Here is a 16,532-nt window from a genome sequence, read left to right on the forward strand (position 1 = left end):
GCCCACGTCGCACGATCCCCACGCCCCAAGTGCACGTCCGAGCTCCCCCATGCTGCCCTATAAATAGCCCATGGCCGCGCCCGTCATTTTGCTCCTGCTCACGCTCGCTATCACCATCATGATGTCGCTAATTTAACCCATCGCCACCGCTAGTGCCGTCATCAACGGCGATGAATTCATGTGAGCACAAACCTCCCACGCCTCGCCGACAACACCACTGTCACCACCGAGCTATAAATGCATCGCCCGGATATTGTCTGCGACCCCTAGATCGCCCTCAGAGTTAAAAAACCGTGAGATCAACTTGCGTCCAATAGGAGCGGGACACACAGCGAAAGCCCCGACTGGGTTGGCCCATTTTTTGCACGCACTCAAGCATCACACGGTGACTGTAGCACAAGATTTTGCTATATCACATGGCTAAAAACATGATTGTATTTTTTGAAAAAAGTGAACATTTTTAAAACATGATTTTTTGAATAAAAAAAATAGTGCGCATATTTTTATGAGAACAAATTGCCGAATTTTTTTAGCATTTTTTCGAAAAAACCGATCTTTATATGCCAATTTTTTTTTGAAAACTCTAACTTTTCTATAAATTTCTAAACATTTTAAAAACATAAAAAAATTGCGAAATTTCCTAGACCGCAAACTATTTTTGAAAATACTGGAAAATATTAAAAAATGCGAACACTTTTTGAACAATTCCTGTACACATTTTGAATTTTTAACGCATTTTTAAATGGAATATTTTCTTGAAATTCCAAACTATATTTGGAAACATGAATATTTTACAAAAAAATCCAAACATTATTTTGAATTCGTGAATTTGAAAATTTTGAACGTTCTTTAAAATTTCAAATAATATTTGAAAATTCTGAAAACAAATTAAAATTTCTTAACTGTAGAAAGCAAAAAAGAAGAAGAAACAAAAAAGAAACCGAAAAGATCACAAACAAGGGTTCAGGAACCTTCTAGAAGGTTCCCAAAACTAGTAAAAACCCGGGTTGGAACCTTCTCAAAACTGAAGCTAGAATCGCTTTGCATACAGCTAAAATCGGTCGGCACACTTACTTGTTGATCGATCATGCATGTGCATTTCGGTGACTGTTTGTCGCAGCATGCGAGAAATAGGAAAACCGGGGTGTTCGCGCGGCAATATGAAGGCTATTGGGCTTGGGCCTATTTGCTACTTATCTTGATTGTTGCCTTTCTAAAAAAAAACTACTTGCTCGAACTTTGTTTGACCGGTTGCATTGGAATTTGTTGACTTCTGTTGATAGCCTAGGACTTGCTGACTGGCTTAGACTTCTGTTGACCAGCCATATAAGACTAATGGGACCCCTAAGCGGGATTATTTACTTTACTTCAACAAAAATATTTTTTTGCGTGTAACACAAATTATACTAATGAATTTATATTTAAAAGAGCTATTAATAGTATAATGTTTTATGTATAGATAATGTTATTAGTTAAATTTATTGTCAAAGTTTGAGAAAAAATATGAGGAAAAATGTAAACGCAAAGGGAAGAAGCAAAGAAGAGGGTACAACCCAGTCAGGGCATGGTGCCATTATGAACTCTAGGAGCCAGTTGTTGCGAGTATCAACGGTTCACACCTAACCCCCTGCGTCGCCCGCATCTGGTGACTCGGGGATATGGTGTCGCCGCCTCCCAACCTATCATCCTTGCTTCAGTCTCACTGCCACAAGAGGTGAACCACTGGTGAAGCTTGCGCGGGCGCTTAGGAATGTGGCAGTGGGACACTCCGCTCCGCCGGCAACGATGATTGCTTCACGCTCGACAACCCCTATCTGGCTCGTCTGCGGCTTTCCCGACGACATCTCCGGCTGGCAGCGACCACTCTCCGAGAGCTTTGGCATCAGTGGCGGAGCTAGACAGCGTGGGGGGGGGGGGGGGCAAAAGCTTAGCTCCGGCGTTGCTTGGCATGGCTGACTTCAGCTTGCCCATGAGTCCCTCTAAGGATTGCTGGATCTCGCTAACTTTGGTTGGTTATAGCTTGCCCCCATCAGTTGCGTAGTTGTTGGCCTCATCTGGCTCGTTCCATCGTGGCGCGGTTGCGATGGCTATGTGGGTTTGGCCCCATGGCAACCCTCCCGCCTGGTTCAGGTGATGCGCGTCCGCAGGGTGTGCTCCGCCGTCGGTGTTGGTCTGTGTGGTGGCCACTACGGCCTCCCCGCGGATTGTGCGCCATCGAAAGATCTTCATAAGAATTCCACTCTCCAGATCTGGTGGTTGCTTGAGACAGCTTATACTGGCGACGTTGCGAGATGCAACCGGAAGGCTCCTTGGTGGGTCTCACTCCGAACAGCTTGCCTTCGGCGATGAGATGGAATCTACAACAACACCTTGACGCAAAGGGTATGGTTGTGCAGCGACGGCGGCCGGACTTCTAGCCAAATGCATGCAGTTGCAGGAATTGTGAAAAAGTTGCGACGACAGCACATCATTGCCTTTGATTTTAGTGGTGCTTCTCGAGTACCCGGTCTCAAGCTCTGAGGTGAGAACTGAGGGCTAACCCAAGTTGATTATGCCTGGCAATGGTGATGTTTTTGTGTTTTTACCTTGTTGAAGGCATTGCTCCGATATGCTCGAACTTATTCTTCAGTGTAAAAATCTTGATTCTGGTCTCTGGTGATTGGATTCGGTGGCAGTGGCACTTAAGCGCTAGTCCCATGTTATGTTGAAGGCATTGCTGTTGAAGAATCTCGTTGTCCTTGTGATGTCAATGGATGATTGGTGTTGATATGATCATTGTAGTAGTTGTCAATCGCTTCTTTTTTTTTCTCGTTTAGTCATAGCTTTGGTCTTATATGGTTTATATGGTGTGTTTGTTTGTTTTAGGTGTGCTGGTGTAGGTTATGTGCATTATAAGTATGAAAAAGACAGATGTGTGTTTATCGTGTTTGTAACCGCTTGATGCTTCATTTCGAGTAAATAAAATTTATCCTCTGTCAAAGAGAAAAAAAAGCCATTTGCCGTGTGGTGATCGTGAGACCCGTGCCGCCTCCATATCCACGCAGCAATCAAATTTATTTTTTTGTGGGGTATCCACACAGCAATCATACACAGGTGCGCTGAGACCGGCGGCGACGGCGACCGGATTTGGGCGCCAGCCGCCAGGTTTGAGGCCACACCGTCGTCCGGCACTAGCGATGAACGTCGACCTGTCACGTTGAGCATTCTGCCTGGCCAAATGCTGACCAAGCTTATGTCCAAATCATACACTTTGGTGGCAATCGACTGCCTAATCACGAGCTTGCTCAACCAAACCAATGATATTAGCTGGAGCAGCCGCAGCCGCAGCCACCGCCACGGCAGATTCGCAGTACGTGGGCGGAAAGCTCTTTCCGCCCTCACTATTATACAGCGCAAGGGCCAAAATGCACGAGGCGCACATACGCAGCTACAGTACGTTCGTACATGCGTTGCAGCTAAAGACACCGGTCACACCACCGTCCGGTAATTGGTCCCCTTGTCATTATTATTTGGCTGAATGGGTGAACACCTCTGGTCTTCTAGATGGTTATGACTGATCACGACGCCGCTGAGGCTGACCGATTATGACTCCTCCATATCATCCGTGTGTGATTATCAAGACAAGACGCGGCAGGCTCGTTCTTTCATTAAGCAGAGGCAACCGTGAGAAAGATCTTTCTTCTGGCATGAGATGGGTCTTCTCAACTTTCAATAGTGGATCGGTCAAATCGACGTCGTCTGCGCACAATCCACGATTTGTACCGACAAGACCACCTAAGATTCCTTCCTAACCCAACGAAGGAGTACTTATTAGTTTCTTGACAGCCGCGTCTGCGATCAAATTAAGTGCACGATTGGTTTAACTAAATCCATGGGTTTTGATGAAGAAACCATCAACCTCAACCTTTATCATCTCATCGACGAAACGCAAAGAGATCTTTGACAAAACAGTACTATAATTGTCCGTGTTTTCTGATCAATTTATCAAAGAAAACATGATTATATATAGGACTGTCATAACTGGCAACCGTGTGACAGATTGCAAAAGTACCATACCACCCCCTCTCTCGAGAGGACCCCTCCTGATTTTTTGGGCATCCTGCCTCAGGAACCCCTCCCTTCGATCCCATCCCTCTCGATTTTCTGTCGAACGAACCCCTCCCTTCAACCCGCACCTCTAGAACGAACCCCCTCCCAATTTTCTAGGCCGCCGGCAGTTAAAAAATAGACAAAAAAATGGGACATCAGAGGATCGAACCGAGACCCTCCCATACTAAATTGGATGAAATTTCCGGATGAGCTAGCACTTTAGTGATTAGACACAATGTACATGCTACTTGTACCTTCCTGAGACAAGATTGAACAAAAATAAAAGATTTTGATCATTGAAAATCCAAACTGGTAGCCTTACCAAAAAATTACCGTATTTTCTGTACTTATGTTATCAAGTATGGATTTCGTATATTATCAGTTACTGGATATGTAGTTTGTATATTACTATATTATTTTCACATAAGTCACCGGCGTATGTTTTTGAACAATATTTCCTCTTTTTGGTAAAAAAATTACCGCAATGTTTGGATGTAAGTAATCGGGGATGTTGTCTGTATGTTAGCATTCTATTTTCACATAAATTATCGAGGTATGTTTTTGACAACTTCTTTTCCTCGTTGGTCAAAATTAACGCAGTGTCTGTATGCAAGTTATCGGGTATGCAATTCGTGTATTACGGTGTTATTTTCACATAAATTATCAGGGTTATGTTTTTCAACAAATTTTCCTTAGTCAAAGTTACCGCGCTATTTGTATGTAAATTATCGAGTATGTAGTTTGTATATTATCGTGCTATTTTCACGTAAGTTTTCGGGGGTGTTTTTCTCCGGTAAAACTTACCATGTTGTTGCACGTAATTTATGAGGCGTGTGGTGCATAAAATATCATATATACACATAATAGTTACCAGATATGTTTTAGTTAAAAAAAATCTAAGTCCAAAAGGTAATCAGGCATGGGCGATGTAAGTTACCGCTCGTGCGGTATCTAACTTACTGCACATGCGACACGTAAATTACCATGGTGTTTACACAGATGTTACCAGGACATGAAAATCTGAACTTTTTTCAAAGTTATCAACCTTTTGTTGGGGTCGAAAGTTATCGTCCGATACTAATAGAAGTCACCAATATTTTTCATTTGTTGTTAGCAACAAAAATGTATAGCTAAAATGCTCTCATTTCATCAGTAGTTACCAAACGAGCAACAATTGTAACATCATATACAGCTAAACAAAACTCTCATTTCTTATGCCTTCAAAAACAAACCAATCGGTTTCTTTGTAGCAGCGATGCAAAATTCAGCAGAACAAGGCCAACAAAGATCATCCTTTCTATAGAATAAAGGAACATAAGGTACTACTGTACTTTTTTTAGTAGAAGAAAAATGATATGCTATTTTCTACGTATATTATTGGGTATGCGGGTCATACATTACCGTGCTATTTTCACATAAGTTATTGGGGTGTGCTTTTCAACAACTATTTTCCCCTTGGTCAAAGTTATTGCGCTGCTTTTACGTAAGTTATCGGGTATGCAGTTCATACATTACTATGCTATTTTCACGTAAGTTGCCGCGGTATAGTTTTCAACAACCTTTTCCCCTCGTTGGTCAAAGTTACTGCACAAGTTATTGGGTATGCGGTTCGTATATTACCGCTATTTTCAAATAGATTTAGGGGGGTATGTTTCAACAATTTTTCTACTCGGGTTCAAATTTCCCTAATGTTATCATCTAAGTTATCAGGTCTGCGGTGCGTATATTATCATGCTATTTACACTTAATTTACCAGGTGTATCTTTTCGATAATTTCCTTTCCCATGGTCAAAGTTAACATGATGTTTGTACGTAGGTTATCACGTCTGTGGTGCCTATATTATCATGCTATTTACACAAAAATTACCGGGGTATATTTTCAACAATCCTCTCATGGTCATAGTTACTACGGTGTTTATACGTAAATTATCAGGTATATGGTGCATATATACCATACTACTTACAAAGAATTTACAATGGGTATGTTTTCAATAACTTTTTCTTCGGGTCTAAAAATATCCCGGTGTTTGCACCTACATTACAGGTCTGCAATGCACATATTACCGTGTTATTTACACAAAAGTTACCCTGGTTATTTTTTCAACAAATAGAAATAGAATATGGATATGGTTAATATGGGCAACATATGTTCATGACACGTCAAGCAGAAATGAAATAAAATGTAATTTTGCTTGTTTAGAATGTCATGCTAAGATGCTAACCCAGGTCAAGTACTCTCACAACAAACATTCTCATGTGAGCATGTTACTTTATAGAAGGCTAATGGAGTTTCTGCATATGTACTAGATGAAAAATCTCATGAGGCAGCATTATATGGTTCCTTGAACTAGCAGCAGGATGGTCTAAGAAGGTCACATCCAGAATAGAGCTTGGACTTTTAGTTTCTTGTTCACAACATACATATAACCCACCATATAAACTATGAGCTAATCATGTGCGCGTCGAAGACAATCAAAACTGTCAAGTATCGTATGAATGGCTCATGGCTGAACTGAATCATGTCCAGATGTGGAGAAGAAATCATATTCAATTAGACGAAACTATAAAATTTTGGAAAAAGAACAACGACAAATAATCTTGATTATGTTCTGTTCTGTCAAGGCATATTAGCAATACATCATAATAATGTGGTTATGCCACTGATACATGTGCTACATCTGTGCATATATATCAATCATTTTTGCACACCGGGATCCAACACACTCAGGCGGCTTATTCTCTACTAGCTACTCTGCTAGTACATCAGAATTCAGAAAAGCACCCACCTAGAATTAGTTACTCTGCTAGTACAACAAAATCCAGAAAACTCACCTACCTAGAATTCAGATCTTACCTAGAATTTATACCTTACGGTTGATGTAATGGAGGGCTGCAGCCAGTACCCGAACCTATCAGTCCATGAAGGTGCTGTCTAGCTTCCGCACCTGACCTTCAGACGAATGCTGCTATTGTGTGGGACGAGCATGGAAGGACGAGCTCGGACGTGTTTACAAGGAGGAGTTTCCTCGCTCACCTCAAAAGGAACAAGCAAAACAGGGACGAGCACAGATGGGAACCAGAACAGCGACGATCTCAGAGGTCAGCTCAGACGGGGAAAGCGGCCAAGCCGGCGGTGTACGAGTGGAGTGGCTGTGAGGTCGAGGACGAGCGGCGGAGTTGAGATCGAAGTCGAACGACTGGGCGTTGATGGAGAAGTCTACAGGGACGACCGGCCCGGCCGGCGGTGAGATTGAGGACGAGCTATGGGATCGAGGTGGAGGAATACAGAGTATTGACGACCGCGGCGAACAGGAGTTCCATCTTATCGCGGCATGGTGAGAGAGGAAAGGAACCACTTGACTTTGGTCGAACGAATCGGTATGCGTTCACTTCGCGGTGGCATGCATGCGTAAATATGTCTCTACTCCATCCTCTCCGTTTCCAGCAACCCAATGGCGAGATCACGACCGTACGATCAAAGAATGATGGCATCCAACTCATGCGTCGGATTTGAAATGGACGGCATCCAGGTGATGTGGCATTTTTGCAATCTGTCACAGGATTGCCAAATACATACTCCCTCCTTCCATTTATATAGGGCCTAATGCATTTTTCGAGGCTAACTTTGATCAAATATTAGAGCAATAATATATGACATGCAACTTACACAAAGCACACCGTTAAATTCATGTGTGAAAGGAGCTTTCAATGATATAATTTTCACATTGTGCATGTCATGTACTGTTAATCTTGTCAATAGTCAAAGGCGGTCTTAAAAAACGCATTAGACCCTATATAGATGGAAGGAGGAAGTATTTCGTTATATATACTTCATCTGTACTAAATATGGTTCTCAAGGAAAAACCGGTGGGGAATACCCGATAAAATTGAGACCGTAGGTGGCGTGGGAGGAAAAGGAAACCGCATGACCTTACCTATGTTTTCAAGTACGAAACTTGCAAGTTGCAACTTCACTGTTCCCTTCTCTGTCGAGTACCAGACTAACAGCAAATGGGGCTCAACAGAAGAAATTCATTAGCATGAAAGCACGGGGATATCCAATTAAGAGCCCAGGCTCATCGGCACCGGGTGACCAGTAAATTTTAAAAAATTAGTAGAAAAAATTCAAGATTTTTTTTTTTGCATGTAAGATGATTGAGTGTGTGAGATGCATGTCAAATTTCAAATGCTCTGAAATTTGGCATGGACATAACACACTCAGTCATCTTTCTCTACAAAAAAATTTGTAATCTTTTGAATTTATTTAATATTTTTAACTATTTTTTATTCACTCCGGGGCTCATCGGAGCCTGGGAGCCAAAACGCTGCTCTCGCAAGCATGTGCCTAGTGGACGCATGGACGGATCAAATGGACGATCTATCTTGTATCGGATTAGAACCGTGCCACCGGCGGGCTCCTACCCGTCACCATTTGTCCCACGTCCAAATTCAATTGGTAGCCTCCGGCCTCCGGGTTCCCGCCCTATAAATACCAGGCCACAGCGACGCAGACACCCGCCGTCCTCAGTGCGCTCCAGCGTGTTCTAGCTCGCTCCGACGACCGTCCGATCGAGCAGTGCCGGCGCGCGCCATGAAGAGCCCAGTGGTGGCACTCGTGCTGCTGGTGGCGGTGCAATGCCTCGTGCTGGGCCCCGGCACGGCCGCGGCGGCGAAGCCCCGGCGCACGCGGCAGGGCGACTACCTGAACCGGCTGCGCGGGTCGCCGTCCTCCCGCGCGTCCTGGGAGTCGCTGGCGGAGGAGACGACGACGAAGGCGACGGGTAGACCCGCGCCGGCGGCGGCGGCGGCGGAGGCCGGGCGCAAGGAGGCCGACCGCGTGGAGGCGCTGCCCGGGCAGCCGACCAGCGTGGACTTCGCGCAGTACGCCGGGTACGTGACGGTGGACGCGGCGGCCGGGCGCGCGCTGTTCTACTACCTCGCCGAGGCCGTCGGCGGCAACGGCGACGGGTCGTCGTCCAAGGGCAAGCCGCTCCTCCTGTGGCTCAACGGGGGGCCCGGGTGCTCGTCGCTGGGGTACGGAGCCATGGAGGAGCTCGGCCCGTTCCGCGTCATGAGCGACGGCAAGACGCTCTACCGCAACCCCTACTCCTGGAACCACGGTACGCAGTCACCACGCTCTCGAGTTCACCGCGGCCCCAGCCTGCGAGCCATTGACAGTTACTGACAAGACAAGTGATCGACCGGGCAATCAATATATGGTGCAGCGGCGAACGTGCTGTTCCTGGAGAGCCCGGCGGGGGTGGGGTACTCGTACTCGAACACGACGGCGGACTACGGCCGGAGCGGGGACAACAAGACGGTGGAGGACGCGTACCAGTTCCTGGCCAACTGGCTGGAGCGCTTCCCGGAGTACAAGGGCCGGGAGTTCTACATCACCGGCGAGAGCTACGCCGGGCACTACGTGCCGCAGCTGGCCCACGCCATCCTCCGCCACGCCTCCCCGGCCATCAACCTCAAAGGCATCATGGTAAGACATAATCCGGCCGGCCACACACGTCAACCTCAGTCTTGTCACCCCTGACGACGGTTTGGTTGGGTGGGGCGTGTGGTGCGAAAAACTGGACAGATTGGGAACGCGGTGATCAACGACTGGACGGACAGCAAGGGCATGTACGACTTCTTCTGGACGCACGCGCTCATCTCCGACGAGACGGCCGAGGGCATCGACAAGAACTGCAACTTCACGTCGGGCGCGGCGTCGAACGCGCTCTGCGACGACGCGTCGGACGCGGCCGGCGAGAGCCTCCGGGACATCGACATCTACAACATCTACGCGCCCAACTGCCAGTCGGAGAAGCTCGTCACGCCGCCCATCGCCCCCTCGGTACGTTCTTCCGGCCTTTCCATCCAACACCACACAGCCGGTACAGTGGCAGCACCGTACCACCAGTGCTAAATGCTAACTGATCGATGAGGCTAGTTCGTTACTCGTTAGATCATCATCATAGGGATGTTGATTGGTTAGTGACCAAGTTTGCTTGGGTTGTACGTGTGGGCAGATCGACAACTTCGATCCGTGCACGGACTACTACGTGGACGCGTACCTCAACCGCCCGGACGTGCAGAAGGCGATGCACGCCAACGTCACCCGCCTCGACCACCCCTGGTCGGCCTGCAGGTATGCTATCTACACTACACTACACCACTTTTTTTGTCCTTGACAAATGTAGGTAGTTGCCCAAATTTAGCTAGCAAGATTAATTAAGCTAGTGTTAACAAGAAAGAATAGAAAAAGATGAACATCTTTCATTATCTTGGACGAAAAATATCTTAAGCCGGCCGTCGCTTGCACCAACCAGAGCCTTGCAAGCTGCAATCCCTTAGGCAACGACGGCACAAGTGTGTGTTAGTGATGATCTGGGAGCACAGTGCGGCGCACAATCAAGCTGAGACCGACCGGTCGAGGAAGCCCAATCAGGGGTCGACATGGCACCGCATTATTGGAGTTTCTTTTGTGCGACTCGTCAATCATGCCTCAACTACTAAGTACTAACCGGGTTGCTTTATCTTGCTGCACAACATGGAGGAGGCGGCAATCATATATATGTTGATTCCAGTGAACCCTTGCTCACGCTAGACACACACCACACTAATCAATACCCTTGCACGAAAAGCGTTCATCCACCAGACCAGTTCAGAGTTTAGACCAACACTTCATCCTACCAATATCCTAGGCTACGCAACAAGATCTAGATGATGATCCAGTAACTATATATTGTGTGTATGCCCCCGGCGTGCATGGACGGTAGGTAGGTAGGTGCATCACAAGAAAGTAGATGCAAACTTGTAAGCAATGTGGTAATTTAATACTAGGATGCAGCAAAGGCTGGCTGGTTGCTCAAACTCACAGCGCATGATCTAGGTGTAGATCAGCGAGACTGCGTCCAGATTCCTGGAGATTGGTGCTTTTGCCGTGAGGCAATTTTCTTCGAGTTAATAATTGACAAATGAGAAGATAGGTCATGCATGCGTGGTACCAGCTCCACCTGAATACTCTAGTTAATATTGCGTGTTCTCGAGGAAAGATGTGCTCATACCATGATACTACCAAGGTCTGATGGTGTTATCACCTGCATCATCTGATTATTTAGTTCTTCTTCCTATATTCATGGCGTCATCCCAGCGCACATGCCGAATTGCAACTACCACCATATGTTCTTGCTTTCTTTAAGTTTGTGCACATGCATTTGCGCAACATGCGGTTGAATTATTAGGGATTCTGTTTTCCTCTTGCTACTTGCCCATGCCGATGACTGGGTGGCCCATGTGCAATCACATCCTTTCAATCTAGATCACATTGACAGATCAAGTTTTTTTCTTCTTCTTCGGACATATGGCGTAATTCGCAAAATATTCCATCTGTTTTGTTTTCAGTGAAGTCTTGACACGCTGGGTCGACAGCGCCAAAACGGTCCTGCCTATTATCCGGGAGCTGATGAAGAACAACATCAGAGTCTGGGTTTACAGGTGTGTATCACAAGCATTTTCAGATCAGTAGTGATCTAAACGATCTTATATTTCTTTACAGAGGGAGTACTACTTAATTAGAGTATGTGATGTGACGTTCCAGAATAGAAGTGAAATGATGCAATGCTGGCCACTGACCTTTTGTTTGCAGTGGAGACACTGACGGGAGAGTGCCCGTCACTTCCAGCAGACTCTCTGTCAACCAGCTCCAGCTCCCTGTGGCGGCAAAATGGAGGCCATGGTTCAGCAGCACCAAGGTGCGCACTTGCACTCTCCTCTTCCCTTCCCTTCCCAAATCTGTTCACTGCAACAACAAGCTAGTAACAAACAAATTGCGGTGAACTTCCATAATTCAGTTGCTAAAGAAGTGCACGGAAATAGTTTGAAACCGATGATAAACTCGGGAGAATCTTAAAACTTGAAGCTGTCACGTAATGATTATTACCTGCTTTTGCTCGGACTCGGTAAATGTAATGATCTGTTTGATCTTGTGAATGCAGGGTGCCGGAGAGGTGGGTGGATACATTGTGCAGTACAAGGGCGACCTCAGCTTGGTAACTGTTAGAGGAGCAGGCCATGAGGTCCCCAGCTACCAGCCGCGGCGAGCGCTTGTGCTTGTCCAGAATTTCCTTGCAGGCAAAGCTCTCCCTGACTGCAAAGAATGCGAACAAAATTAGTAAAAGCAAAGAAGTTTTTACACTAAAAGATAGTACACCAGCAGCTTCGCAGGTTGTATCATTTGATTCAAGTACACGAAACAAGCAAAATCAAGTAAAATTAGATACAGAAACCCATCATCAACTCATGCGCTCCGCAGACTATGTAACTCAAGGTCAGCAAATGCTTCCATATTAGATATGAAACTGTATGGTGTATTCTGTTAAGTCTGAAGATCTATGCCAAAATGGCATGTTGCAATACTGGTGCCTCCAAAGGATGCTGCGCCTCCATATGTTGCTATGACTTACCAGGAATGAAATTTATATGTTGGCTCCAAACCAGGGGATGCTGTGAACTCTGTGATCCCAAGCTGCATGGTTTCAGTTGCTGTATCAATTTCATTTAGTACAAGAAACAAGCAAAATCAAGTGAAGTAAGATATAGAAAGCCATTGAAGTATCAAATCTACGCGTTTCGCAGATCATGAAACTGCAGGCCAGCAAAATGATTTTGCATAGAAAGAAAGTATGTATGATTTTTATCAAGTCTGAATAGTGATTGCCAAACTTGCATGCTGAAAAGCTGGGGCCTCCATGTGTTACAATGACTAACCAGGGGAATGAAATTTATATCTTGGTAACAAAGCAATGATACTACAAAATCTGAATATTTGCCTTCCATGTGCTAAGAAGCATAATAAAAGCACTGCAACTTGCAATATGACTAAGCCTCAGATATCTCAAGGCATCAGCAACAAGAATTTTTGCAGAAACTCAGAACATACCACATGAATATACTCCTTGAAGAAATTGGTGGTGTTTTTACTTCCACACAAATAAAATACGATCAATAAATAATGGCAATTTCTTTTCTATTGCACAGAGGATGAAATTGGGATAAATTATGTTCCTCAAATGTGCCAAACAATCATATCCTCCTTCCAGCTCCACATTACAACCAGTGGTAACACAATATAATAACTTGACGATTCTTACAAGATCACTGAAAAAAATGTGTACTCGTGCAAAGGCACAGTTTCTATTTTTGGATGGCCATAATGGTGGCAGCATCACGCTGTTTGATCTTGTAAGGATCACAACAATGCACAAATGTTGTGAGATGAATTATCCTACAGCTCACTCGGAATCTTGCAACTTCAAGTGGCTTAAGGTTGGAGAATCTATCCCTGTTAATTCTTGGCCCTTTTTGCAGACATAAATATAATGAGAGTCAGGATCCTCCAGAACAAAGCCCTCAGGCAATCTACCACTCTCAGTCAGTGGAACAGGGTCAAAGACAGATCTTCTTATGTTTCCCTTGAATCCAGGTCTTGCTGCAATGCATTAAAAAATGATCATACAACAGTTCTGTTTTAATCTTATAAGTAAAGTTCTTATGAACTACACTACTGTGAATTCTATTTTTATGTGGTGTTGACTACACAAGTTAAAGCTCGAATTTACACAAAACGTGGGGCAAACCCTATTCATGAGCAAGCAAGCAGAGATTCTATTTTTATTAAGCAGGGAAAGTTTTCAACATTGCAGACCAAAATTGAACGTATCTGCGAATTGACATAATACTAATACGTACGCAGAATGTACAGTACAATTTTCCAACTGCATACTGGTTGGTTCAAGTGAGGAATTCGCGCTGATGGATCACCATAAGTTATCTAGCAGTTCAGAAACAAAAAATGATCATTACAATCAGTGGCAGGAAATGACATATTAAGTCTGCACTACGAAGAAACTTATCCAAACTGCGTACCAACATAAAGACCCCCCCTGGTTTAAGTAGCCTACAATCAGAAGATACCACTGATAAGAATGCAGGAATGCTGAACTTAACAATATATTGGTGTACATGAGGTTGTCAGTGATGCTTCAATGGGGGTGAAAGTATTAAGAACCTGTCCACTTCCAGGACCATCTGAGCTGCGCTGAGAGGAGCCTCCACACCACACTGGAAGCAACAAGACCGCGATGTTGAAGTAGTACCAAAATATGGAAAAGACACAATGACAGAATGTTACCTACTTACCATCAAAGAGTCCAAAGTACCTTTAAGAAATGTACAAAAAGAACAAACAGCATTAAGCAAAGTGTTGTCAATAGACTCAATACTTGTTAGAAAGCCACTAAGAAATTCACACCTTTATCAATGGCACAATCAAATGATTCGTCAGAGAATTTACTCATATCTCTAACATCCATTTGCATGTCTACAGCTCATAAGGAAATCAACAGACACTAGATTGCACTTCCCGGACAAAGAGGGAATGTAAAATATTTAAGGATACATTGTAGCTGTGGAAGATCGAAGTACTTCTTCCTCATCATCTCAATTAAAACTGAAGAGATGTCAATGTTTATTATCTCCATGTAGCCATCAGCGGCCATATCCTCTGACATAACTACAAATAGCAGAGCACGGGGAGAAGATTTAAAATTAGCACAGGGAGCGTAATCATCCAGCCTCTTGCAGAAATGTAGGGAAAGGCTGCGTACTATAGACCAAAAGTGGTCGGACCCTTCCCCGGACCCTGCGCAAGCGGGAGCTACGTGCACCGGGCTGCCCTTTACAGGGAGTGTAATCATCGAGCCTACATTTAAAAGCGCATCCTAAACTCTATCCAGATCAGCCCATTGAGGGTGCAAAACCCAACCCCTAGTGTGTGTGCATAAGCATTGAAATATCTGTAACGAAACTATATGACTAATGTAACATAATACGACACAACGTTCATACAAGTAGTGAAAATCAAATGTGCTGCCATGCATTTAACGCGTCGATGCAGCACAGATAGTCCGCACCATAATACTAAAATTCCAAAGCAACTTTGAGTTACTGGGCAACAAGTGGAACCAAGGTTGGTTTTGGTTTGGATTATCATACAGAGCTGTGCTGGTTTCAGAATTCAGATGTGTGGTTCCATAGTCCCTCTGAAAAATTAACTTACACACTGTGCATGCCCCACTGATTTTGTGTGGCATCAACATCACAACGCTATCAATTCACAGGTTGCCTAACTGTAGCACTATAGCACATTATCCCATCCAGAGTACAATTATCAGATTACTGGAAGTGATATATATCAGCCTGTGGAGTGTGGACTGATAGAATGACATTATCTGATTGCCATGTTGTTATATAATAGATACACCTAGCGGAGGAGCTATCCGGAAACTATTGCCGTGACAGCAAATTTCGACCCCAACAGACGCTGACCGTGCTCTGTGCAAGCATCTAATCCAAAAGATCGATCGCTCACTCGCTGGTGTGTGCCAATCACCCCCATTCACGAATCACAATCGAGTACCTATTTGAACCGAACCTGAAAAGGAGGAGAGGAAAAGGAAAGGAAACTTCTACTTCCGGAAACGAGAGACGGACGAATGCGCGAGCACCGCCACGACGAGCACAACCAACACGCTGGCTGCTTCAGTTCGAGCACAGTCTCTACGGAGCTGTGAGGAGGACTGGAGGAGAGCGGAAGAGGGAGGGGGGAGGACGTACGCGCGGAGCCGCAGCCGATCATGAGGAGGCGCGAGGCCGGCGGCACGAAGCGGCGGACGAAGGGGCGCAGCGCGGCGTAGCGCTGGTACCAGTCGTAGGGCGCGCCGCCCTCCTCCACGTAGCGCGCGTCCCAGTACCCCGCCTCCCCGTAGCTGAACACCGTGCCGCCGCCAACGCCGCCGCCGCTCCCGGTGCCCCCATCCTCCTCCCCCTCCTCCGCCCCGCGAGGCGACAGCGGCGGCGACGACGACGACATCGCCCGGGGACGGAGCGAGGCACGGGCGGGCGAGCGGGCGAGTCGAGGGAGGCGGGGGTGGATAGAGAGAAGGGAGAGCGTATTAGGTGAGCTGGGCTTGGGGGAGTGGGAGGAGCATCGGCATCGGTACCGGTGTGCCCGAGCTTGGGACCAGCCGCCACCACTCCACACGTCGCCGTCGTCGCCAGCCGATGCGCATTTTCCTTTCCCCAATTGCCTCTCGAATTTTCTCCGTTTCCTTCTCATTTTGCTGACTTTTCCGATGCAATAATGCTAAACGTACAAAGAGTTACACGCAATTACACGCTGACTAGGATTTTTTCCATCTACTAACCAATCATAAACTTGCCCCCCCCTCCTATTTTCAGGGGGTGTAACTCATTTGTACGTGTAGCATTACTCTTTCCGATGGCCTCATTTTCGGTGGCTGTTGCCGCGATTTTGTGGCTCGAATTTTCTCCCACATTTGCTTCAGATGGGTCGCGTTGGTTAAATCGGTGATGTTCGGCCGTGTTAATGT

General features: G+C 45.7%; 2 protein-coding genes across 2 annotated transcripts; one reads left to right on the forward strand and one right to left on the reverse strand.

Annotated features, from left to right (window-relative positions):
• The first annotated feature begins 8,589 nt into the window (after positions 1-8,589).
• On the forward strand, positions 8,590-12,575 carry LOC125535904 (serine carboxypeptidase II-3). Its single transcript, XM_048698975.1, has 7 exons — positions 8,590-9,209; positions 9,315-9,577; positions 9,677-9,934; positions 10,110-10,228; positions 11,485-11,577; positions 11,729-11,834; positions 12,078-12,575. The coding sequence occupies exons 1-7, from the start codon at positions 8,681-8,683 to the stop codon at positions 12,252-12,254; spliced, it is 1,545 nt and encodes a 514-aa protein (XP_048554932.1). The 5' UTR covers positions 8,590-8,680; the 3' UTR covers positions 12,255-12,575.
• Positions 12,576-13,078: 503 nt separating this feature from the next.
• LOC125535905 lies at positions 13,079-16,273 on the reverse strand. Its single transcript, XM_048698976.1, has 8 exons — positions 15,757-16,273; positions 14,540-14,653; positions 14,393-14,461; positions 14,281-14,300; positions 14,150-14,202; positions 14,008-14,038; positions 13,831-13,912; positions 13,079-13,570 (listed from the first exon to the last, which is right to left on the reverse strand). Exons 1-8 carry the CDS (start codon positions 16,256-16,258, stop codon positions 13,374-13,376), a joined length of 1,068 nt encoding a protein of 355 aa, XP_048554933.1. The 5' UTR covers positions 16,259-16,273; the 3' UTR covers positions 13,079-13,373.
• Between the last annotated feature and the right edge of the window lie 259 nt (positions 16,274-16,532).

The sequence above is a fragment of the Triticum urartu genome, chromosome 2, assembly GCF_003073215.2.
Source record: "Triticum urartu cultivar G1812 chromosome 2, Tu2.1, whole genome shotgun sequence".
NCBI lineage: Eukaryota > Viridiplantae > Streptophyta > Magnoliopsida > Poales > Poaceae > Triticum > Triticum urartu.